Raw genomic sequence first — 26,608 nt, forward strand, 5'->3', positions numbered from 1 at the left:
AAAAAAAAAAAAAAAGGAATTGGCTTGTAATTTGGCAGCCAAAAGCAGGAGTGGGTACAAAACACAGAAGACATGCAAATATTCCATTCATGTGTCATCTCTGTTTTGGATCCACTCCTGTTTTTTTTAGTAATACTGATGGATTACTGACCAAATGCTGACCGAGGGAAGGCGGATGCTCCACAGACAGGATCCGTTTTTTGGGGTTATTGTTCTGATGGATCAGAGGAAGGGCAAAATAATCAGTGACGTCAACACAAACTTACTGCTGACACCCTCTCCACTCTGTCGGGGGCTCTACTTGTATAAGTGTTTAATAGAACAGGTTCTGTAGACATCTATGTGGAATCAGCTGACGAAGGTGTAAAAGGAGTGCGCTTCTTCTAGACGCTAACATCAACCTGTAAGGCTGAGTTCACACTTGAGTTATATGGTCAGTTTTGGCCCCGTAACTGCCCAAATAAGTGAAGTGTGAAGGGATTCTAAGAGCGACGTCTGTCATCTGAATGTCATACGGACTCACAGTATTGTTTCACTCCCTTTGCGTGTTACTACAAGGCACAGTGTTTTACACAACTATAAAGGCTCTCTGCAGCCAGGAAATAGCTGTTTTATTTAACGTAATTTGCCGCAAATTTATTCGGATCGAACCAAATTTTTCCCAAAAAATTAGGCGAACCGACGAATAAAATTTTTGAAAAGTCGCTAATCTCCAGCATCTGTAGGATGCAGAGTGGGCTCAGTACATATATGGAACCTGCCTTTCATAAATTTATTGGGAGCCAGCTGGAACCAAAAGATGTATCATTTAACGTAAGTTCCCATCCAAAAGAGGTCACCTTACTGTAGTTGAAGGTGATTTTGCACAAAATGAATTTGCCAAGAACCTCATATATATATATATATATATATATATATATATATATATACAAAGTATAGCATTAGCACTGGTATATATGTTATAGTGAGTATGGCATGAGTTTATATAATTTGTGTTTCCAGAGTGCTGTTTAATACGGCATATACAAACTTACAGAGAGCATACACAGACCCACCATCATTCTCTATTTTTCATTACTTACTGTATATCAAGTATGCACAGAATGTGTGTTACTGTAGGTAATGCACGGGGGTCAATGGGTTTTCTCGTTATCTGGCTTGGCTATCTTTATAAAGACCACAAAGGGCCCGTGCTCCTTTCCAGTGGATGGAACACTAGTCAGACAGACAACACAGGGTGAGGGTACCACAGCATATAGTACAGTCCCAGCAAGGACATAGGATGGCACAGGTGACAGCGATTCACCCTTCCACTGAGTTATCAGGGATTAAACCTCTGTGACATCGGGGGAAGGGGGGGGTCAGGACCAACTAACCCGGTCAGTAGCCCCACACTTTGGACAGGCACCCACCAAGTGGAGCCTCACACCAAATCCACAGGCTCGAGGTTGGGCAGAAGAACCATAGTCCCTAGTCTGACATCCTGTAGAATAGCTGCCGATGACTGGGTCAGCCGCCATTTTAGTGCATTGGCCCCCATTTACACACAGCCCAAACATTGCTAACCTAATCAGCAGTAAGTAGTAATCACAATTGCTTTATCACACCCCAAAATGAATTTAAACCCTAGAAAAGCCACATACATGAGTATTCAGACCAGAGATGAGCGAATTTCATATTTTAAAATTCGTTCATGCTTTGTTTACTGGTAAAAGGTGAATTGCGTTATGGATTCCGTTACCACGGACCAGAACGCAATTCTATGACGGAATGCCTTTAGAGGCATTCTGTTATTCATTCTGTCATGATAGAAGTCTATGGGCTGCAAAATGGATCTGTTCCGTTTCCGTTACGCAGGGAAGTCCGCTCCTGCATAACTGAAACGGGACGGATCCGTTATTGGGGACAAAGAAGAGATTGTGGATTAGATGGCTCACTCCTTCTCTCAGTCACAGCAGGATGATGTGGAAGTGATTTCTAAGTCTGACACCATAACTTGGAGCCAAGGGTCACAGCATTCCTCCTGCTCCTCGTCCTTCCAGGCCCATTTCTGAGAAAAATGCATTTTTAATATATGCAAATGAACCTCTAGGAGCAAAGGAGGTGTTGTCGTTACTCCTAGACCTAGAGGCTTAGTTCTCTCCAACTACCACACCCGCTGCACTTTAATTGACACTGAATAGCATGCACTTTCTATAATGCCGGAGACTTCTTATGTCGCACAAGGGTTTTTGGGCCCCTTTAGACTCCTGGGCCCGGTAGCAACTGTTACCTCTGCACCTCTTATAGCTGCGCCCTTGGTGCCTAGTCCTGTCAATTAAAGTGCAGAGGGTGCAGCAGTAGCAGAGAGATCAGAGCCTCTAGGTGTAATGGTAACGCCCCTGTTGCTCCTAGAGGCTCATCTGCACATGTAAAACATCACTTTTCTCAGCAATGTGGGGACATATGAACAGGTCTGCCAGTGTCATAGGTACAAATCTGCTGGCAGATGCCCTTTAAACATTAATTTCCAATCACAATTTAAAATTAATATCCAATCCCAGTTTGTCTTTGGCACAGTGGGGAGGAGGAGTGGATTGAGAATTTGGTACATAAGCTTTGCCAGTTACTGCAGAGAATCCATCAGTTGCTTGTTTATATCTGAAGACAACCAGATGTAAAGTGTCACAAAATGTTCTAGACATACCCCAGTGATATAACCCATATCTTCTCTTAATTTCATCTGCTTCCAAGTATTTGATTAATTCTTTACTGTATTTCCTGAGAAGTGTATATGCCGTATACTTCCCAGTGTCCTTCCAGTGACTGATGATATCACACAGATCTTCCATCTTCTTCTCAGATGTTCTCTTTTCCATCACATCATTGTACTGTTCCTCAGTCAGTAGATCTTGGTCCCGGAGACCACGTAGAACTGGATCTACATCTGTTATCTGTCTAATAAGATCTGATCGGTGCAAGCCGATAAAGTTTACCCTGTCTGTGCAAAGAGGGAAGAAATGAAGAAAGACAGGATCATGAGATATATGGAATGTTTTTCATGTTTTATATTGTATTTCACCATAGGAATTTTTATTGTTCTACCCAGCCGAGTTTGAGAATCATTACAGATCATGTCTCCCTCAGTTTTTGTATTTCTGTAGTGATTAGTGTGGTTATAGCACCATCTAGCGGTGTTAAGTTGTATTACACTTTGTTTTTTTCTGTTACAATGACTGCTGCATTGTGGGCGGTGCAAAACATTGTGGGAGTGCAAAGCATCCTGGGAAAGAGAAGTCTCCAGTCACCAGGACACATCAGCAGAGCTGTCCTTCTGCCTATCTCCTTCTTAAACTCCACCATCCTTGTAAAAGCATATCTGGTGAGAGATCTATCTTTGTTTCAAGGATATTATGTTATACAGAGCTGTTCAGTCAGTTGTAATTGTTACTACTGATAGTTAGACATGTAGTCCTATGTTAGGCAGCCTTTTTACCATGTGCTTCAGTGTTATGCCAATGTTACAGTACATGATATTCTATACATTATACTTATACATGTTATTTGTATTCTTGTAGTTTTACCGCACACTTGTACAATCTCTCACTCACGCGCATCACGTAGAGAGTACATCCTGTTGACCAATAAAGTTAGATTACAAAGAACAGTCCTCCTATTTGGAAGACAGGAATGGTTTATACTGAATGTCAGACTGCACACTGTGTGAACATGTATGAAGAGAGAACAGTAAAATAGATGCTAGTCACCAGCGATAGTGGATCTGACTATATGGAGCCGCCATCAGCCACGCGGTCCTGCGTGCATGATTGCAGCCCCCAGCATGTGCAGCACGATCCAGGCCACACTGATGTCGGTCTCTACATAGACTGAGTCCACACAGAGACATTAAGCAGCTTGCAAAAGGCACACAATGTCCGCTAGCCAGGCATCATCATGCAGGACTAGATCATGAGCAAGCTGCTCTAGCAAGTCCTCAATAAGAGAAATGGCTGCTCTCGTCTGTGCAGAAGATGAGGCTGCAAAAGTAAGGTCTTCTTTTGCTGCACAAGAGGTGAAACCAAAGAAAGAGACAGCATGCCTGTAAGCATCACTGCAAGAGTCACTGGAAAAGGAGAGAGCATGCCTGCAAGTGACACTGGAAAAGGAGAGAGCATGCCTGCAAGCATCACTGGAAAAACTCACAGCAGAGAAAGAAGCGGCAGCCTCAATAGCCAAAGCATAGTTCCTAGAAGCCATGGAGTTCCCCGGATCCAAGAAACACAGCAAAGTACTTGGGCCAGACCTAGATCAACAAGATCCAGCACAGCGCATCTCAGAATATATCCATCAGCATCCCAAGACAGATGACAACTATGATCCAGTATATCATCCAGCCTATACAGAGTGTCAAAGATCCTACTTTGATCCACAGTACCTCGGGCAGGACGGACGGTATGCGACAATACGATGCTGACCACAACTACCGCCCTACAGAACGAAAGCTACAACCTTCTCTTTGACTTAAAGGGACAACCTTCGCGTCAGAACGGTATTATACAGACTTCCCTAAGCGAGAAATCCCTAAAAGGTATGGTGATACACCACACATGCAGCATGACAACAACACACCTGGTAGTATTGGCGCTAACCAGGTTACCTTGGACTTCGCTAAGTTCTTTGCTAAACAGGAGCTGGTTACCAAAGGACTTAAAAAGTTCACCGATCGCCCCGAGAACTACAGGACATGGCGAGCCTCCTTCCAGAACACCATCAGGGACTTAGATCTTTCCTGTAATGAGGAGTTAGGTCTCTTGGTAAAGTGGCTCGGAAGCGAGTCTGCTGAACACACCAAAAGAATCAGAGACATTAGCATAAACTATCCGGGCAAAGGCTTAAAGATGGTGTGGGAAAGACTAGATGAGCGTTATGGGTCAATAGAAGCTATAGAAATGCTTTATATAAAAGAATAGTCGGTAGAGGTTACCAGAAGCTCAGGGAATTCTGTGACTTATTGATAAAGGTACAGATTGCTCAGGCAGAAGGAGAGCTGCCAGGGCTAGCATTTCTGGACACCACCAGAGGTGTCAATCCGATTGTTCAAAAACTCCATTTTAATCTACAAGAGAAGTGGATCACGCATGGTTCCCATTATAAAAAGTTTCATAATGTACCATTCCCCCCCTTCGTGGTGTTTATAGACTTTGTTATTTAACAGGCAAGGATCAGAAACAATCCCAGTTTTGACTTTACATTGTCATGTCCCACTACCCCTGGTGTCAAACCTCATAAAAAAAACTGTGGCAGTCCACAAAACTAACGTTGCCGCAACAGGTTCTCCTTACAGGCCATTTAAGTCTTCTCAAGAAGAGAACAAACACAAAGATCTTACCAAAGAATGCCCCCTGCACAAGAAACCACATTCTCTACTAAAATTCAGAGCCTTCAGGGAAAAGACTTTAGAGGACTGCAAAGAATTCCTCAAAGGAAACATCTGCTTCAGGTGCTGCACTACATCGCACTTCGCCAGGAATTGTATGGTCATTGTGACATGCACATAATGCAATATCACTGAGCAAGAAATATTTCCCCTTTAAAACATAACGTTTAATTATTATTAAAATCCCACTTAACCACTTAAGGACCACAGGTTTATACCCCCTAGTGACCAGGCCCTTTTTTTTACAAATCGGAACTTCACAACTTTAACGGTTTATTGCTCGGTCATGCAACTTGGCATCCAAATGAATTTTACCTCCTTTTCTTCTCACAAATACAGCTTTCTTTTGGTGGTATTTGATTGCTGCTGAGATTTTTCGTTTTTCTGATATTAATCAAAATAGACTGCAATTTTCTCAAAAAAAGTGTATTTTTAACTTTTTCTGGTAAAATTGTTCAAATATAATTACATTTCTATACAAGTTTGTGTCAGAATTTATTGTTCTACATGTCTTTGATTAAAAAAAATGCAATAAGTGTATATTTATTGGTTTGCGCAAAAGTTATAGCGTTTACAAACTATGGTACAAAAATGTAAATTTCCGCATATTGAAGCAGCTCTGACTTTCTGAGCACCTGTCATGTTTCTTGAGGTGCTAGAATGCCAGAATAGTATAAATACCGCCCAAATGACGCCCATTTTATAAAGAAGACACCCCAAAGTATTCGCGGAGGGGCATGGTGAGTTTATGTATGATTTATTTATTTTTCACAAGTTAGCGGAAAATTACACTTTCTGAGGAAAAAAAATATATATAAAGTTTCCATTTCTGCTAACTTCTGGCAATAAAAAAAAAAAATCTCCCACGGACTCACTATACCCCTCAGTGAATACCTTGGGGTGTCTACTTTCCGAAATGGGGTCATTTGTGGGGTGTGTTTATTGTTCTGGCATTTTGGGCGGGGCTAAATTGTGAGCAACCCTGTAAAGCCTAAAGGTACTCGTTGGACTTTCGGCCCCTTTACGCACCTAGGCTGCAAAAAAGTGTCACACATCTGGTATCGCCGTACTCAGAAGAAGTAGGGCAATATGTTTTGGGGTGTCATTTTACATATACCCATGCTGGGTGAGAGAAATATCTCTGTAAATGGACAACTTTGTATAAATTTTTTTAAAAAGTTGTCGTCATTTACAGAGATATTTCTCACACACAGTATGGGTATATGTAAAAATACACCCCAAAAAAACACATTGCCCTACTTCTTCTGAGTACGGCGATACCACATGTGTGACACTTTTTTGCAGCCTAGGTGCACAAAGGGGCCCAAATTCCAATGAGTACCTTTAGGATTTTACAGGGCATTTTTACGCATTTGGATTCCAAACTACTTCTCACGCTTTAGGGCCCCTAAAATGCCAGGGTAGTATAAATACCCCACAAGTGACCCCATTTTGGAAAGAAGACACCCCCATGAGGGGCATGGCGAGTTCATAGAAGATTTTTTTTTTGGCACAAGTTAGCGGAAATAGATTTTTTATTTTTATTTTATTTCTTACAAAGTCTCATATTCCACTAACTTGTGACAAAAAATTTAATTTTACATGAACTCGCCATGCCCCTCACGAAATACCTTGGGGTGTCTTCATTCCAAAATGGGGTCACTTGTGGGGTATTTATACTGCCCTGGCATTTTAGGGGCCCTAAAGCGTGAGACATAATTTGGAATACAAATGCGTAAAAATGCCCTGTGAAATCCTAAAAGTACTCATTGGAATTTGGGCCCCTTTGCGCATCTTGGCTGCAAAAAAGTGTCACACGTGGTATCGCCGTACTCAGGAGAAGTAGGGCAATATGTTTTGGGGTGTATTTTTACATATACCCATACTATGTGTGAGAAATATCTCTGTAAATGGCAACTTTTTCCATATTTTTATACTTCCGTTTTTTGAGCATCCGCGGTTTGCGGACTTGAGAATGATGGTGGTAATCCTAGTCAAAAATTAAAAAGCTTTTCATCCCGACGCGTTTCCCCTTTGAAATGAAGAGGTTCATCAGGGGACTATATTCGTCATGCACGGTGGTGCTGGAAAAGATGATCCAGCCATTAGATGAGTGGCTTGCAGCAGCGTATGGCTGCCCAAGCTGGGGTTTAAATATCCCTCCCACCTCCACTGTACCTATCAGATTGGCGTGTGAGTCACGACAGTGCGCATTGCAGCGCACTGACGAAATGCCGTTGTGAGTATACTATGCGTACATAGTTATTGCATATCATCATTTATCATGTGGACGCGTGTGCGCCAGTCATCATCTGGTGCACGCGCACAAAACAAGAGGCGTATACCGCCGATGACTCTAATGTTGACGTAAGGACGCTATTTTATTCTGCGCATGCGTCAATGGTTTATGTTAACTATACACTTGCCGATATCCTGCGCATGCGCAGAAGCGCCGGTCTGGCAGATAGAACTGATGTGGATAATACATATGCGCTAGGTAACAATATAATCAGCAGCGGAAAGGCCATTCCATACTGGACAGTCATTAATAGGACACTATAGATATTAGTAATGGAGATGAGTATAAATTTATACTCAGAATGTTTTGTAGAAAAGGAAGGCCTTAATTTATGTATCATATATAGTGTGGCGAAACCAACCTCGCCACTGGGTTTCGGAGGGGCCTGGCTACCAGCCTCTTGCCTCAGGATTATGGCCCATACTAACTTTAAAGGAGAAGACAGACCGGCCGCACAGCTTAAATCTGTCTTTGGAATTGTATTTTGTTATGTGAGGGGACCCAGATAGCTAATTTTATTGTTTTTGTGTATTCTGAGTGCCATTCACCTAATGATATGCACTCAGACTTGAGCTATCTGGGGATATGTTAAATGTCTGTGTTTGCTGTGGGGGTGTGACATTGTGTGTTTGGGTGGTGATTTCTGTCCGGTTGTCCCCACATGTGTATTGGCGATTTCCCTTTGTCTTGAGAGATAATTGAATTACTCCTCGGGTGTCTCCAGGGCAGAGAGGAGGAAACCATGATGCATTGTGGGGATGTGTTGTGTCTGTGTATCCTGAGTTGCTGCATATCTGTCCTGTGTCACAGTCTTCCTTCTGGTCCCCTAGGGGCGTGTCCACCAGATGGGGACCTGCATAAATACGGGCGGGTAGCCCTCAATAAAACAGTGCCTGTTTTATCCTTCATCATGTTGAGGCTGGTGTTTGGGTAACTGATCAACACTGGGGGATTGCTATACGCTGAAGATTTGCTATACTCTCCTGGCTTTACTACTAGCTCTTGTAAGAGCTGTTCCTGCTCTATGGTTTTAGGAGAGGTTCACCCACTGGAGCCTGGAGCCTTGTCGTAGGTCCAGGGTGGGTAGGAGACGGTGAGACCTCAATTAAGCTTCGGCGGTTCGTGGGGTCTGCAGTGCGTACGGTGTCAAGTGGAGTGCTTGGAATCCTCGGAAAGCACTAGGAGCATCTATCAACGGAGGTACCCGGTCGGGGTGCCAGGAGTTCCGTTACATATAGATTATGGAGGTGGGTATGGGTTCAAGTAATGATTACATTTAACCCATAATTCCCCAAAAGATTTGGCAGGCTGATGTTGGTCTATATAATTGCTGGGGACTAGGGAGGAGTCCTTGTCAATTGACTAAGGAATCTCAACCCCGATATGCCCCAAAATGATGAAACAATATAAATGTTAGGCCTTTCCGGCCAAATACAAACACTTTGTGACAGATGACCTAAGCAGTCATTCATGACTACTATTAAGAAGCACCCCAGGTGAGTATTTAGAGAAAACTTTCTGGAGTATTTTTTTATATCAATGTCACCCCCTCTGTGAGATGGACATATCAGTTCAATAACACAAAAAACTTAAGGCAATTCGGATTTCCTAAATATTTTTCATGAACATGACGTGCAATAGAGGTGTCCTGTTTGTACCTAATATCACCTAGAAGTTCACCTATGCGTCTCCGTATCTCTCTACTAGTTTTGCCCACATATTGTAGTGGGCAGGAACATGTGCAAAGGTACACCACTCCCATGCTTTTACAATTGGCATAGTTTCTGATGTCATATGATCTCTGTGTGGTTGTACTAATAAAGCTCTTTGTGGCATGTATAAACGGGCAGGCTATACAGCCCCCACATCTATGCATGCCACATGGTCTTCTCTGCAGCCAAGTATCCGATCTACTTGCTGGTACATAGTGACTATGCACAAATCAATCTTTAAGGGATCTACCTCTTCTGAAGGTTATGGCAGGGTGATTCAATATCACTTCTTTTATATCTGGGTCAATTTTTAGGAGATCCCAGTATTTGAAGAGGATACCTCGTATTTTTTTGTGTTGATCATCAAAAGTGCCTATAATTCGAGTACATTTTTCGGTTTTAGACTCGTTGCTCTCTGTATTTCGATGTGGCTATAGTAATTCAGTCCTATCTTTACTCAGGGCATTCTTATAGGCACCTTTGAGCACTCTTGGTGGATAACCTTTCCTCAGGAATCTACCCTGTAGCTCTTTGGCCTGGCGGTGAAAATCATCTACTTTTGAGCAGTTTCTACGTACCCACAAGTATTGCCCTTTTGATATACCACTTCTGAGACTGAAAGGATGGTAACTGTCCCATCTGAAGAGACTATACATTGCAGTGGGTTTTCTGTAAATACAATATATATTTGTCTGTGGTCAAGATAGATGTCTAGATCAAGGAACGCCATCTGTTTTTCATTAATCTCAGAGGTAAAATGCATCACAATGTTGTTATTATTGATATCTTTTATAAAATCCCTGAAAGCGTCCATTGGGCCATTCCATAAAATAAAAACATAATCAATAAAATGACCCCAAAAGCTTATGTAGGACGTCCATTTATTCTCTTCAGTGAATATCACGGTATCCTCCCACCATCCCAGGAACAGGTTGGCAGTGCCCCTGAGCTAGTGGAAGTACTTAGAATTGAAGAGAAAGTAATTATGTTTGAGGACAAAGTCCAATAGACGCAATATCAGTTCATTATGGGGATTGCAATGTGTGCCCTTGTTTTCAGATAGTGTTGTATTGCCATAAGCCCTTTGTCATGAGGGATGTTACTCTAAAGGGCTTCGACGTCAATTGAGGCCAGTAAGATATTGTCATCCACCGTCAGGACATCAAGTTTTTTTATTAGATCAGAGGTATCCCTAATATACCAAGGAAGAGAGACTACGAAATCTCTCAGTGTCTTATCAATGTAGATCCCTACATTGTGGGTAATTGAATCAATTCCGGACACTATAGGTCATCCTTTGATTGGCACAGAATGCGGTAGCACAGAACACAACACGGCTTTACACCCTGGATCACCATCTCAGGTATCACCCCAAGCAGAGGAGCATGATGGGAAGCAGATAGACATTGACATAGACACCGCAGTAGTCACTTCTCATTGTACGGAGATCTGTAAAGGACTTGTCAGAGTTTATCCGGTCGGTCACCGAGATAAGGCAATCAAGGTATATGCAATCTTAGATGATCAAAGCAACAGGTCTTTACAGTTGCAAGAAAAAGTATGTGAACCCTTTGGAACAATATGGATTTCTGCACAAATTGGTCATAAAATGTAATCTGATCTTTATCTAAGTCACAACAATAGACAATCACAGTCTGCTTAAACTAATAACACACAAATAATTAAATGTTACCATGTTTTTATTGAACACACCATGTAAACATTCACAGTGCAGGTGGAAAAAGTATGTGAACCCTTGGATTTAATAACTGGTTGAACCTCCTTTGGCAGCAATAAGTTCAACCAAACATTTCCTGTAGTTACAGATCAGACGTGCACAATGGTCAGGAGTAATTCTTGACCATTCCTCTTTACAGAACTGTTTCAGTTCAGCAATATTCTTGGGATGTCTGGTGTGAATCATTTTCTTGAGGTCATGCCACGGCATCTCAATCGGGTTGAGGTCAGGACTCTGACTGGGCCACTTCAGAAGGCGTATTTTCCTCTGTTTAAGCCTGTCTGTTGTTGATTTACTTCTATGCTTTGGGTCGTTGTCCTGTTGCAACACCCATCTTCTGTTGAGCTTCAGCTGGTGGAAAGATGGCCTTAAGTTCTCCTGCAAAATGTCTTGATAAACTTGGGAATTCATTTTTCCTTCGATGATAGCAATCCGTCCAGGCCCTGACGCAGCAAAGCAGCCCCAAAACATGATGCCCCCACCACCATACTTCACAGTTGGGATGAGGTTTTAATGTTGGTGTGCTGTGCCTCTTTTTTCCACACATAGTGTTGTGTGTTTCTTCCAAACAACTCAACTTTGGTTTCATCTGTCCACAGAATATTTTGCCAGTACTGCTGTGGAACATCCAGGTGCTACTCTGCAAACTGTAAACGTGCAGCAATGTTTTTTTTGGACAGCAGTGGCTTCCTCTGTGGTATCCTCCCATGAAATCCATTCTTGTTTAGTGTTTTACGTATCGTAGATTCGCTAACAGGGATGTTAGCATATGCCAGAGACTTTTGTAAGTCTTTAGCTGATCTTCACCTCATTGAGCAGTCTGCGCTGTGCTCTTGCAGTCATCTTTACAGGACAGCCACTCCTAGGGAGAGTAGCAGCAGTGCTGAACTTTCTTCATTTATAGACAATTTGACTTACCGTGGACTGATGAACAGCAAGGCTTTTGGAGATACTTTTATAACCCTTTCCAGCTTTATGCAAGTCAACAATTCTTAATCGTAGGTCTTCTGAGAGCTCTTTTGTGCGAGGCATCATTCGCATCAGGCAATGCTTCTTGTGAAAAGCAAACCCAGAACTGGAGTGTGTTTTTTATAGGGCAGGGCAGCTGTAACCAACACCTCCAATCTCATCTTATTGATTGGACTCCAGTTGGCTGACACCTCACTCCAATTAGCTCTTGGAGATGTCATTAGTCTAGGGGTTCACATACTTTTTCCACCTGCACTGTGAATGTTTACATGGTGTGTTCAATAAAAACATGGTAACATTTAATTATTTGTGTGTTATTAGTTTAAGCAGACTGTGATTGTCTATTGTTGTGACTTAGATGAAGATCAGATCACATTTTATGACCAATTTGTGCAGAAATCCATATAATTCCAAAGGGTTCACATACTTTTTCTCGCAACTGTAGCTAAATCCACCTTCTTCGACACCTTCAAAATTGTAGAGCCCGGTTCTCCCTACTCCTTAAGGACATATGCAGCCAACCGTACTGGAATACAATCACATTCCTGACAACCAGAGGTAGTGGCATACTACCCCCACCTGAGGCGTATAGCTCACCTGATACCATCTCAACCCAGAAGCTCCAATAGCCTTACTTCTTGGAAGAGACATACTACGAGTTCATAAGGCTAGAGGACAGATTAACGGTCCCCAAAATGCTCCATATGCCCAGAGACTTGATCTAGGATGGGTTATCATAGGAGACGTCTGTCTAGCAGGAGCACACAAGCCGACCTCAGTCAACAATATGCTCACCAACGCACTTGAAAATGGATGTCCTTCCCTATTCCAGCCATGTCAGAGCAGTTTCCTTATAACAAAGTTAGTACACAGCGCTCCTGTGCCTTGCTTGTCCTTTCGCAGATCGCTTCAGTGAAAACCATGCCTTCGATGATGAGCAAGATCACTTAGGGTGCACAGTTTTCCACAGGACAAGAGAAGATAACAGGGTCGCAATGTCCATAGAAGAAGACAGACAATTCTTGGATATCATGGATCAAGGAATAGTAAAAGACAAGTCAAAAAGATGGGTCGCACCGTTACCGTTTAAACCCTGAAGATGACGCTTACCTAACAACAAAGAACTACAGTCAATTTATTTCCCTCAAGCACAAACTTCAGAGGACTCGTTAATTTCTAACGATAATTTGTTTTCCCTTAGTCCTAACAGCAGCACTGATGGGGGTTAACTGCCCCCCGTGGACTGGTAGGACCGGCAGAATTTTTAATGAGCCCAAAGAATAACCAATGAAAGAACTCCAGCTCCCTTAAAGGGAAGGGTTCGCCCCACAGCCCACCGTGTCTATAGAAAGAAAGTACTTAGGGTGGGAAAATTTGTGTGCTGCTGTTAGGACTAAGGGAAAACAAATTATCGTTAGAAATTAACGATTCCCTTATGTCCTACCAGCAGCACAGATGGGGAGATAGCAAGAAGAATCCCCTAGGGAGGGTCCTCATGCCTGGCATAAGTAAGAACTGTCTGCCCAAAGGCCGAAAACTCTGCTACCTTAGCATCTATTCTATAATGAGAGATGAAGGTTGATTCAGAGCTCCAGGAAGCCGCCTTACAGATCAACTCTAGGGGGAGAAGACTTCTCTCCGTGACAGAGGTAGCTACGGCCTTAGTAGAATGGGCCCTCACAAACTCCGGAGGATCTAAGGATTGGGAGGTGAAAGCTTCCCTAATGGCTTCCTTAACCCAGCTACTAATAGTAGTTTTAGACGCCTTACAGCCTTTAGACTTACCGGAAAACAGGATGAAGAGGTTCTCATCTATCCTGAATTCTCTGGATCTATCCACATAGATCTGGAGGCATCTCGATATGTCCAGTGGATGTTGAACTGGAACATCAGATGAGGAGGCGGAGAATAATACAGGTAGAGAAATTACCTGATTAATATTTTGAAAAGTTGGAACCTTAGGTCTAAAATAAGGTAGAAATTTTAAAAGGACTCTGTCCTGTAAAAAAAATGATGTATGGGTGTAAAGCGGAAAAAGCTTGCAGCTCAGAAATTCTTTTGGCTGAGGTTATAGCCAGAAGAAAGACCACCTTAAGTGTTAGAAACTTAAAGCTTACCTCCTCCAAAGGTTCAAAGGGGGGAGATGCTAACCCCTTGAGAACTACTGACAAGTCCCATTGGGGAACGGGTTTCAGTATTGTAGGTTTCAATCTTTCTGCTCCCTTAAGGAAGCGTTTGATGAGCGGGTCCCGAGAATATGGTCTGTTGAGACAGGCCGAGATGGCAAAAACTTGAACCTTTAGGGTAGATGGGGAGAGACCTCTGTCTAACCCATCCTGGAGGAATTGTAAGATCGCAGAGAGGGGCGGATCTGCAGACGCCACCTGGTTGGAGCTACACCATGAGGTGACGATCCTCATGATCCGGGAGTAGGCCTTCTTGGTAGACTCTGCTCTGGAATGCGACAGGGTTCTCAGGACCGACTCAGAGAGCCTATCCACTCTGGGAAGGGACTGGTCAACCTCCAGGCTGTCAGGTTGAATATGTGCAGATCTGGGCAGAGATGAGTGTCCCACGACACCAGGGTCTGCTCCGGGGGGGGGAGTCTCCAATACTGTCCCCGACTCATCTGAATGAGCTGGGTAAACCAGGATCTCCTGGGCCAAAATGGTATGATGGCTATTACCGAGGCCTGATCCTGACAGATTTTCATCAATACCCTCGGAATCATGGAAAAGGAAGGGAAGATGTAAGCCAGCCTGAACCTCCACGGTATTGTCAGAGCGTCTATTACCAGGGGGTTGTCCTGACTGTATAGGGAACAGAACCTCTGCACCTTGGCGTTGAACCTGGTTGCCATGAGATCCACCTCTGGCATACCCCATCTGAGGACAAGCTGCCTGAAGATCTCCGGATGCAGTGACCACTCCATGGTCGGTAAGCCGCGACTTAGGCGATCCGCAATGATGTTAAGGGAGCCTCGGATGTGAGTGGCAGATAGATGGGATAGGTTCAGCTCTGCCCACCGCAGAATTACCCTAATCTCTGAAAGGAGAGGTAAGGATCTTGTGCCTCCCTGCTTGTTTATGTAAAGCACGGCAGTCATTTTGTCTGACTGCATTTTCACTGCTTTGCCCAGAATCTGAGGGGCGAAGTGAAGGAGGGCTAGCCGGATAGCACGCATCTCGCAGAGATTTGAAGATGCCGCTCCTGAGGAGACCAAGATCCCCGAACTTGGGATCCGTCTAGATGGGCGCCCCAGCATACAAGGGACTTGTCTGTAGTCAATATGAGCCAAACTGGTTGGATCATAGACTTCCCTGCTGGTAGATGGAACCACCATCTGAGGGAATTCCGGGTTTGGTTGGACAGGGAGCACAGGGAATCTAGCCCCGTAGGGCTGCCGTTCCATTTGTCTAGGACCTCCGACTGAAGAGGCCGGAGGTGCCATAAAGCCCAAGGGACTGCATCCGCAGCCGCTGACATGAGCCCCAACATCTTCATGAAAGTCCGGATGGAGACTCGTCGTGGTACGGAAAGGAACCTTGCCAGGTCCTGAATCCACGCTCCTCTTTCTGGCGTCAACTGGAGGGACATCTCCAGAGAGTCGACTACGAATCCTAGATAATGGATAGAAGTTGAAGGGCTCACGTTCGACTTCTGCCAGTTGATAATCCAGCCTAGGCGGAGCAGAAAGGAAATTGCTACATGAAGATGATGCGAAAGTAATGGGACCGAAGAGGCTAAAAGAAGCCAATCGTCCAGGTAAGGAACAATGGTCAGTCCCTGGAGTCTCAGAGCTGCTACCACCGATACGGCCACTTTGGTGAAGATAAGGGTGGCAGATGAGATTCTGAAGGGGGGGTGGCAAATTGAAAATGCCTGCGCACTCCTGAGATCTGGACAGCGATCCTGAGAAATTTCCGGGAGGAAGGATGGATCGGAATGTGGAGGTAATGTCACGAGGGTGTCAAGAACCACGCCCGACTCCGTTATACCCGGGGTCAGGAAGTCGCAGCGGTTGGCTGCGCGCTCTATGTAAGATAGGGCTGTTTCCTTATGGTAGCTTTCTGGGTTTGCTTTGCAACCCTTTTTGGCTCACTCAGGGATCCGTAGCTCCTTCTCCTCAGCTGTTTCTTGTCCAGCACTCCCAACCTCCTTATATTCCCCTCTCACACTTCTCTGGTTGCCAGATATAGAGCTTCCTACCTGGACTTCTATACTGACCCTCTGGAGCTGTGTTGCTGCGTTCTCTGGTTGTTGGTCCAGAACGTTACCCTCCGGATCCCTGTTGAACCTTTGTGGTCTGCTGTGGTCGCCCACCTGGGTGTATGTGTTTGTCTGTATTGTCTGTCCTCTCCCTGGTGTTTCCCTCTTAGTGATAGTAGTGCAGACTAGCGATCCCACCGGCCCGTTCACTATCTAGGGCTCATTTTAGGGAAAGCCAGGGTTTAGGCACGTGATCGCCGCACGGGTGAGGAACCCGTCTAGGGAAGTCAGGGCAGTCAGGTGCCAGCTGCAAGGTGAGTCAGGGGTCACCACCTTTCCCTCTCCCTTGGGCAGGGCTTTCCATTTTCCCTCCCTGTGCGTGATGCCGGTCATTACAGGTAAGCATCCTTGAGGTCCAGAGTAGCCATCACATCCCCAGGGCTGAGGAGGTGGCTGACTGACCTTATGATTTCCATCCGGAACCTGGTTCTCCTTACGAAACGATTGAGGAATCTCAAATCTATGATCATCCGGAGATCTCCTGTCTTCTTGGGTACCAGGAATACTGGAGAATAAATTCCTAGACCCCTCTCCCCTGCCGGTACCTCCTCCAGGGCTCCCTTGGAGATGAAGTCCTGAATATAGGACTCTAGGATCTTTTGTCTGGCCGGCAAAAAACTGTGCGTAGCGATGAATCTTTCTGGGTGGAGAGAAACGAGGTCTATTAGATAGCCCGTAGCTACTATGCTTTGGACCCAGGGATCTGAGATTTCCTGGGCCCATACGTGCTTGAAAAAAGAAAGGCGACCCCCTACAGGGAGGTGAGGGAGGGGTACGGGAAAATCCAGAGGCGTAACGACAGGGGTAGCAGGGTTTATCCAAGAGCCTCTGAGAGGCCCATAGTCAGGAGGGTTTTGCCTCCTTGGTGGCTTTACGGGAGCGTCTAGAAAATCTTCTAGACTGCCCCCCCAATCTCTACGTCTGGCCTGCTGTCCGGATCTGCCACCGCGATCTTGTCTACCCCGGCCCCGAAAGGGCTGTTGGGGGAGACTCTTTCCCTTTTTATCTGAGAGACCCTCCATGATGGTATCTAGCTCGGAACCGAATAAACGGTCTGGTTCGAAGGGGAGCCCACAGAGATTATATTTGGATGTGTTATCCGCATTCCAGGGCTTTAGCCACAGAGGTCTCCTAGCAGCTGACACCAGAGCCATTGTTTTGGCTGCCAATTTCAGCTGTAGCTGGGATGTGTCACACAGGAAATCCATGGCCAGATTGACGGATTTAAAAGCGGCCAGGATGTCGTTCCGGGAGACACTCTGGTCGACATCAGTCTGGATCTGGTTCAGCTTAGATCGTAGGAAGGAAGAGACCTCGGTGGCTGCAATGGAGGTTGAGGCCGAGGCTGCGGCCGCCGAATAGCCCCTTCTTAGGGTGCACTCTGCCCTTCTATCTAGAGGGTCCTGCAGGCTAGACCCATCGTCCGCAGGAACCAGAGTGCTCCTGGACAATTTGGCTATAGCCATGTCCACCTTAGGAATGGAACCCCATGATTCCACTAAGGGTTTAGCCATCGGAAACATAAATTTAAACCTTCGGGTGAGGACTGGACCTTTTTCCGTTTTTTTTCATTCTGTGCGCATCACAGAAAGAAGGTTCTCATCCGCCTTAAAGACCCGCTGAGTCCGGCAGGCGGGATCGGAAGACTCCCCTATGTCAACATCATGGTCCCCCGACCTGATGGACTTTAATAACTTCTGTGTCTTATCGGGTGGAAAAAAAACACGAAGTGGATTCCTCATCATCCGAGGAAGATGACCCCACAGAGAGGGGCATAGGTCTATCAGTAGGGGCGGCAACCTCCATCGGAGTCTGGGAGGGACCTGGTAACCTTTCATTTAGAAGCCGTACGACACCCTTGATGGAGTCGTCCACATATGTCCTCGCCCACTGGTACATGTCCTGCATAGTAGGTTCTGTTGCGGTGCCGAAACGGCAACTGTCGCACCTGGAATAGGGGCAACATTCGTCAAGGGGCATGTTGCAATCATAACAGGCCAGGTGTTTCCTCTTGGCCGCAGACTTCCGCTGCTGGTCTGACTCTCTAGGAGAAGCCATAGCTGAAACGAAAGAAGAAAATTAAAACATCCCCAAAAAAAAACTAAGGGAGTCTAAAGACATTAGTTAGCGGCACGAACCAGAGGAGAAAAAGTCAAGCACTTTGGAAAGTTAGAAGCTGAATGAACTTCAGATAATAGCAAAAAATCTCAACTGAACACAGGAGACTCTGGAGCTAGCTTGTTAAATCAGCGCAGCCAGAGACAGACTGAAGCTATCAGGGAGCTTAAGAAGGGAACAGCTCTACCCAGGGCAGGGGCCAGTAACAGGCCCTCCCCCAGAAAACACAGCCACAGTGATATGTTTAAAAACCTTACTGTGGTAACAAAACAATACTAATTCCCTTTCACTTGACCCACCCCTCCTGTGGGAATAAACCCCGGCTGGCAAGACCCAGTTTGCTTTATCTAGGAAGAAAAACGCCATAGCCGAGAGACCGGAAGTGACGCCACAGCCGGCTGCGCATCACTTCCGGTCATGGCGGCGCCCATGCCACACCGGAATCGGAGCGCAGCCGAAGCGTCCAGGAGGGGAGAGCTCAGTGAAGCAATACATTACCCCCAGGTATCGCTAATCCAGGCAGCTAAATGGGGGAATGGAGAAAAATAAGCGCATAGAATAAGCGCTTAATCCTAAAAAAAGAAAAAGAGACCAAAATGAACTCATAGTAAAAAACGGTCTCCAACTCCCAGAGAGGGAGAGACTCTCCAGTCCACCTGTCCAAAGGACAGAAAAAAACACACGGTGGGCTGGGGGGCGAACCCCTCCCTTTAAGGGAGATGGAGTTCTTTCATTGGTTATTCTTTGGGCTCATTCAAAATTCTGCCGGTCCTACCAGTCCACGGGGGGCAGTTAACCCCCATCTGTGCTGCTGTTAGGACGTAAGGGAAACCTGAGACGAAAGTACATTTATTTACCTTCACGGAAAGAAAATTCCAGAACTACCATGCAGAAATGGCACCCACTGGCTCTGGGATTTAAAGGCAGACACATTCACCTTCCAAATCAGCAAGGAAGAAAAGCCCAAGAGGAATTTTTTCCCCCTTAAGTGGGGAAAATTGGCTTCTACCTCACAGTTTTTCTTGCCTTCCTCTGGATCAACTTGCAGGATAACAGGCCGAACTGGATGGACAAATGACTTTTTCAGCCTTATGTACTATGTTACTATGTTACTAAAACCTGTGAGCCAGAAGCCCTGCTAAGGTTGGCTTCACAGCAAACACAGCAAACACACCTTTACCGCTCCTAATCTGGAAAGGTCCAAGAACATAATAATTTGCACGATACAACGTGAATTGCATGCAAAGAAAATAGACTACCTCATCAAAGGTCAAACAGTCTCCAAGAATAGCGCTTTGATGAAGCTTGATCCTATCATTGACCAAAATGAGTTGCTAAGAATGAAGGACCTAGTAGTGGCGTCTGTGTTCTGCCCAGCCGAGTTTGAGAATCATTAGAGATCACGTCTGCCTCAGTTTTTGTATTTCTGTAGTGATTAGTGTGGTTATAGCACCATCTAGCGGTGTTAAGTTGTATTACACTTAGTTTTTCCTGTTACAAAGACTGCTACATTGTAGGTGGTGCAAAGCATTGTGGAAGTGCAAAGCATCCTGGGAAAGAGAAGTGTCCAGTCACCAGGACACATCAGCAGAGCTATCCTTCTGCATATCTCCTTCTCAAACGCCACCATCCTTGTAAAATCATATCTGGTAAAAGATCTATCTTTGTTTCAGGAATATTCTTATTATGCAGAGCTGTTCAGTCAGTTGTAATTGTTACTCTGGGAGTTGTTACTACTATTAGTTAGACATGTAGTTCTATGTTAGGCAGCCATTTTACCATGTGCTTCAGTGTTATACAAATGTTACAGTACATGCTATTCTATACGTTATACTTTACATGTTATTTGTATTCTTGTACCTAAGCTAAATGCTACCTCTTTCGGTGCCAACTGGCCACCAATAAATTTATGCTAAACCCATTTTGGTCATGCACTCCTGACTAGAGTTGAGCGGACACCTGGATGTTCGGGTTCGGCAACTTGACCTGAACTTGACCCCGAACCCCATTGAAGTCAATGGGGACCCGAACTTTTGGCCACTAAAATGGCTCTAAAATAGCCCTGGAAAGAGCTAGAGGGCTGCAAAAGTCAGCAAAATGTGCTTAAGAGCATGGCAAATGCTCTGCAAACAAATGTGGATAGGGAAATGAATTAAAATACCATAAAAGACCTTAAAAAATTAAAATTAGGAATGATCTAGGAGGAAGAGGTTGAGGAGGCGGTGAATGGGTGGATGTGGCGGTGTAGACTCACGTGGCGGTCTTGGTGGAAGCGGCGGAGAAGGAGGAATAGGTAGCCAACACAGATGTGTGTTATTTTGCATTTTTACATAGGGGTATCCCCCAAAATATTGGGACATATAAAAAAAAAGGAATAAGTGCACTTGAGTACAAGGATGGATGGTTGAGGCTGCTAGAACTGTCTATTCTGCACAAGGTACAGACAAGTCTTGTGGGATCCAGGCCTGGTTCATTTTAATGAGCGTGAGCTTGTCCACGTTGGCTGTAAACAGGAGGCTGCGTCTGTCTGTAATGACGCCTCCTGCCGTGCTAAATACACGTTCAGAGAGTACACTGGCTGCAGGGCAGGCCAGCACCTCCAAGGCATACAGGGCAAGCTCTGGCCATGTGGACAATTTGGAGACCCAGAAGTTGAATGGAGCAGAACCATCAGTCAGTACGTGTAGGCGTGTGCACAGGTACTGTTCCACCATGTTGTTCAAATGCTGCCTCCTGCTAACACGCTCCATATCAGCAGTTGGGGCCGGTTGTTGCGGCGAGTTGACAAAGCTTTTCCACATGTCGGCCATGCTAACCCTGCCTTCTGAGGTGCTGCCGCTGACAGCTGCGTTGGCGACCTCTTCCTCCTCCCCTGCCTTCGTCTTGTGCTTCCACTTGTCCCCCGGCGTCAGTCGGGAATGCTCTCAGGAGCGCGTCTACCAGCGTGCGCCTGTAGTCGCGCATCTTCCGATCACGCTCCAGTGAGGGAATTAAGGAACTAAGAATTTCCCTTTAAGACGCATAAAAATGTCCCCTAATTAAGATACATATTTTTTGTTGGAATTTTTGTCATTGATCCCTCTCTAGTATGTGACTGTCAATGTTGTGGGACTATTTGTACACTTCTACTAAGTATTTGGTGGCTGCAAATATGAGCTGAAGGTTTTTCATGTTCGCCTGCCATTAAAGTGAATGGGGCTCGCCGCGAACTTGCGGTTCGCGAACATTTGATCATGTTTGCGCGATCACGTTCGAGAACCGTCCCGGCCGATGTTCGTCCATCACTATTCTGGAGAGGAGAGCACCCTGAAGCCAAAGAGCCCGAGTAAATACTCCGCCGCCAGCAAGACTGCAGCCTATGATGAACTCAACCCGGTCGTGCCCCAGCGTGTCACGGCCTGTGTGACCTCCGCGTGGGATTACCGCAAAGTGGTCGAGGACTGGGTCGTTGATCTGTTAGAGTGAGGATGGGAACTGTAGTATGGTTCTCCATGGAACACGACTCTGGATTCGTTCGGGATGACGAGATTAGGACGGAGTATTTTGCCAACAGGCGGTCAGTGAAGCGACCACACCTATCCCAGGCCCGGCATAGCCTTTACCAGGGAGACCAAGTGGATTTCACGCCTATGAACTCTGATAAAGGCCCCTTTGCTGCTGGGGTGAACTGGCTACAGCATCTGCCCCAGAGGTATGGGAGGAGGATCCCTCTGCTGTGGGGAAACTGTGAGCCTTACAATAGACGGCGGGTGGAGTGTTCCGCTACCGGGAGCGTCCACAACCGGAGCCGGAGCACCTCATCCCTGGACTACCGCCACCACCAACATGTTATATGGTGGCGTCTACTAGCTGCCCTGAAAGATGGCTGCAGTCCCAGAGGATCATTTGCCAGCGCCGATGCAACCGGAGGTCTTAGACCCATTCCAGATAGCCGGAGCATCCGCTCCACTCAAGCAGCGGGTGAGAATAGTTGTGCGGAGCACCACCACCCGGTCACTACTGGATCCAACCACCGGAGGGCAGTGGCACTCCACTACCCAAGCCAGACTAGAATATCAGAGGAAGGACCATCCTTTAATGTCCTTCTCAAGCTCAAGCAGCGAAGAGGACTTCCAGTCCCTCCTCTAAGGAGCTGGACCAACTCTATCTTTAGTAAAAATAACATTGACTTTGGGAGCCACAGCGTGGACTGTTCCTGAAGGGTGAGGGCCTGTTGGCATGTTCTAATGTGTTTTTATGTTTACAGGTTGCCACCGTTCTGCCCTCACCCGGATGGTCATGATTTGTAAGGACTCCCCCCCCAGTTACAATCATCTATTTCCCAGTTGCGCAAGGACAGCGCCAATTTTCCTTTCTTTTTTCTTTTCAGGTTATTTGAGAGCCTCTGCTAATGGTTCTCATAACCTGTGCTGCTACTTTACACCCTTGTGGATTACAAATGACTTTGTGCCTTATGTGGATTACAAATAACTTTATTAATTTATTTGGATTACAAATAATGACATTTCTATTCCCATGGATTACAAAAAACTGTTTTTTGCACTTAAAGTGACAGTGTGACGCACTTTATCTTCACATATTGAAGAATGGAGTCTAAAGTGACTCAATATTTGTTGCATTAAAAATGTGCCTTATTGATTTGCACTAACGTTTTACCTTTTCAGCAACGCTCAAGAATATTGCCCATTGTGTATTCTCTTTCAGGTACAGCAATGTGATTTTATATGCATTTTGTATGGATTATGCTTGCAATCTTTTTAGATCACCAGATAGTTAGCACTGTATTTCTTAGTCATTATGGACTGCCCCTAAGGACGTCTGGTACGTTCCAAGCAGCTCTAACATCGCCTTGCTTATTATGAATCGCCTCTGAGCATTGTCAAAAAACTAACGGTCCTAATCTAAAAGAACCGAGTGGTTATGTGCCAAGCAGATCTAACACCGTTAAGGGTGTTTGGAGTGGTAGGAAAAGGCTCCTCTTGCTAAAATAGTTCAGTTGAGAGATTTGAGTGTAACTTATCCTCCTGAGGTACCTCTTGTGTTTAGCCAAGGTTGAGTATGTCCTAAGGCCTAGTGCACCAGCTTAGGAAATTTTGTAGCTACCTGTTTCATTCATCAAGGTGACGTAGCGTAAAGCATAATTAGGCCTTGTTGTGTTAGAAGGGAATACAGGATAAAGCCACCCTTCTGTTTGCGGGCGTTTCATTGCAAAGAGTGGTGAGTAAAGACACCCCCGCGCTTTCTTTGGTATTCATGGCCAGAGTATACAGAAAAAGTCAGTAGTGAGTGCTTTGTGCACATTGGTTAGTTCTCTGGTTATACCCGAGAGGGAAACTGTTAACAGACACCCAACTCACAAGGGCAGAGAGACCTTTTGGTAGCTGTAGCCGTTGCCGTTGCCATGTCAAATGGTAACATATGTCGGACTTTGTATGTCTGTTTGTAAGGCAGAATTTTATGTTTGTTCGGTACCCTGAGAGCATATATTTGTGGTATTTATATTTTGCATACCGTAAGCACAAGCCGAGGGCTGCTTGCCTCTTAAGTTCCGGGGAATGTAACTTCCCAGAGTGGCATTACCACCTCCTTTTGTACCCCCACTATCTGCATTGTGTGATCCTGTGTCATCTCTTAGATTTATTGCCATATCCTGCAATGTGTATGTATGCATTTCCTTTTAAAATGTAATGTTGACATATAATGTGCCTGGCTCACCAGCAGGTGGCAGCAACATTGGCAATGTGTTAGTTTTTCTGGAGAGGAACCTCCTAGTTCCCTTCCAGCCCTCTCTAGAAAGGAAGGAGTTAGTTAGTTTGGAGCAGTCTAGCCTACCCCCTCCTGGGGAAAGGTTGTGTGTTGGCTAGCAGAGCACTGTGTGCTCTGCTATGCCCAGAGGCCAAGCCTCTGAAGTCTACATGGTTGCTTGCCCCCTCCTGGGCTTGCATTGCCTTAACCCCAACTAAAGTGAGTTTGATGCCAGGAAGAAGATCCTAATATTAAAGATAAAGTAAGAGACAGACTACAGACAGCTAAGTTAAGTTCCAGCAGAAGAGGAAAAGTTCCTGTTTACTCCAGCTAGCATAGTAGAGCTGAGAAAGCTACCGCATAGCAAAGCTGAGATTTTTTTCAGAAGTGTTTGCCTGCCAGAGTTAAGCCAATACCTGCTGATGACCAAAACATCATTTGGAAACTGTTTGGATTACCGTTTATGCCAAGAATAGCTGTGTTCAACATTAATACAAAGTCTGGACTCCATTTATTCTACTTATTCATCACTCAAGTTGAACAACCCCCTTTTGCACTTGCTTCGGACCACCACGTCTGGGATCCACGGATATCCAGGTAGGGGCACAGTGACACGTGTATACAACATCTTCAGAGACATTGTAGGCCACTCTACAACACTTTGGCAATCGTACCCTGGGTACCAACATTACCATCTACATCTACTGGACCATGGCAGTCTAGCAAACGTGTGGACACAAGGCGCAAGATCACAACCAGATGACGAATAAGATGAGTTTTATTTGAAGACAACGCGTTTCGGGGTTCGAAGGACCCCTTTGTCAAGTCTGGGAAGCTGCAGCAGGAAACTTGACACGGCAGCTTGCTGTCGGCACGTGAGGCATCTGCTTCGCAGTGCATGTGTGAGAGCATTGCGAATCAGACGCCCCGCGTGCCGACAGCAAACGGCCGTGTCAAGTTTCCTGCTGCAGCTTCCCAGATTTGACAAAGGGGCCCCCTCAGACTCTTGGGACCGGTAGGAACTTCTACCTCTGCACCTTTTATAGCTACGCCCTTGGTGCCTAATCCTGTCAATTAAAGTGCAGAGGGCTCAGCAGTAGCAGAGAGATCAGAGCCTCTAGGTGTAATGGTAACGCCCCTGTTGCTCCTAGAGGCTCATCTGCACATGTTAAAACATCACTTTTCTCAGCAATGTGGGGACATAGGTACAAATCTGCTGAAACATGAATTTCCAGTCACAATTTAAAATGTATATCCAATCACAGTTTGTCTTTGGCACAGTGGGGAGGAGGAGTGGATTGAGAATTTGATAAATAAGCATTGCCCCTGAATGATTCTCCCTTTTCTTGCTTTAGAGATATTGCTGAGAATTCATCAGTCGCTTGTTTATATCTAAAGACAACCAGATGTAAAGTGTCACAAAATTTCATAGACTCACCTACGTAATATAACCCAGATCTTCTCTTCATTTCATCTTCCAAGTGTTTGATTAATTCTTTACTGTATTTCCTGAGAAGTGTATATGCCGTATACTTCCCAGTGTCCTCCCAGTGACTGATGATATCACACAGAGCTTCCATCTTCTCCCGGGATGTTTTCTTTTCCATCACATCATTGTACTGTTCCTCAGTCAGTAGATCATGGTCTCGGAGACCACGTAGAACTGGATCTACATCTGTTATCTGTCTAATAAGATCTAATCGGTGCCAGCTTATAAAGTTTACCCTGTCTGTACAGAGAGGAAAGAAATGAAGAAAGACAGGATCATTAGATGTATGGGATGTTTTTCATGTTTTATACTAATTTTTATATTTATATTTATTTTGTTCGTACTGGTTTAGCCAGGGGTAAAGTAAACTCTACCCCCCCACTGCACCCCCACTGCCAGTGTTGTAGATTTCCAATGTCAATGTCAGAAAATCCAGAGATAATTTATATTTCGCAGCATTTTTCTTAAGGTCTGGCCTTAGATTTTATACTTTCCAAAGCAAAGTTCAGAATCTGTTGCAAAATTTGGGAAAAGTTCCATGACAAAACCCACATTCAGACGTTGCTGCACATTTCTGGGGCTTGCCCTCAGCTTTTCCCTATGAAAAGGAATGAGTCAATCTCCTGGTGTCCACATAGGTACAGTATATACTCACAAATACAACATAGAGCACATACACAGCATACACACACATACATATAGCATATACACACACATGTATAGCGTGACTCAGTGGTTAGCACTGGTGCCTTGTAGCGCTGGGGTCCTAGGTTTGAATATGACCAGGGACAACATCTGCATTGAGTTTGTATGTTCTCCCCGTGTTTGTAAGAGTTTCCTCCCACACTCCAAA

General features: G+C 45.1%; 1 protein-coding gene across 1 annotated transcript in view; it reads right to left on the reverse strand.

The window, feature by feature from the left end:
- The window catches only part of LOC120989776, a 69,589-nt gene extending 43,280 nt beyond the window's left edge, over positions 1-26,309 (reverse strand). The window contains exons 1-3 of the mRNA XM_040418098.1: positions 26,246-26,309; positions 25,705-25,995; positions 2,687-2,980 (exon numbers count right to left, since the gene is read on the reverse strand). Of these exons, the coding sequence (XP_040274032.1) occupies positions 2,687-2,980; positions 25,705-25,995; positions 26,246-26,309 (649 nt within the window). The remainder of the gene's footprint in view (positions 1-2,686; positions 2,981-25,704; positions 25,996-26,245) is intronic.
- Between the last annotated feature and the right edge of the window lie 299 nt (positions 26,310-26,608).

Source organism: Bufo bufo, chromosome 1 (assembly GCF_905171765.1).
Source record: "Bufo bufo chromosome 1, aBufBuf1.1, whole genome shotgun sequence".
Lineage (NCBI taxonomy): Eukaryota > Metazoa > Chordata > Amphibia > Anura > Bufonidae > Bufo > Bufo bufo.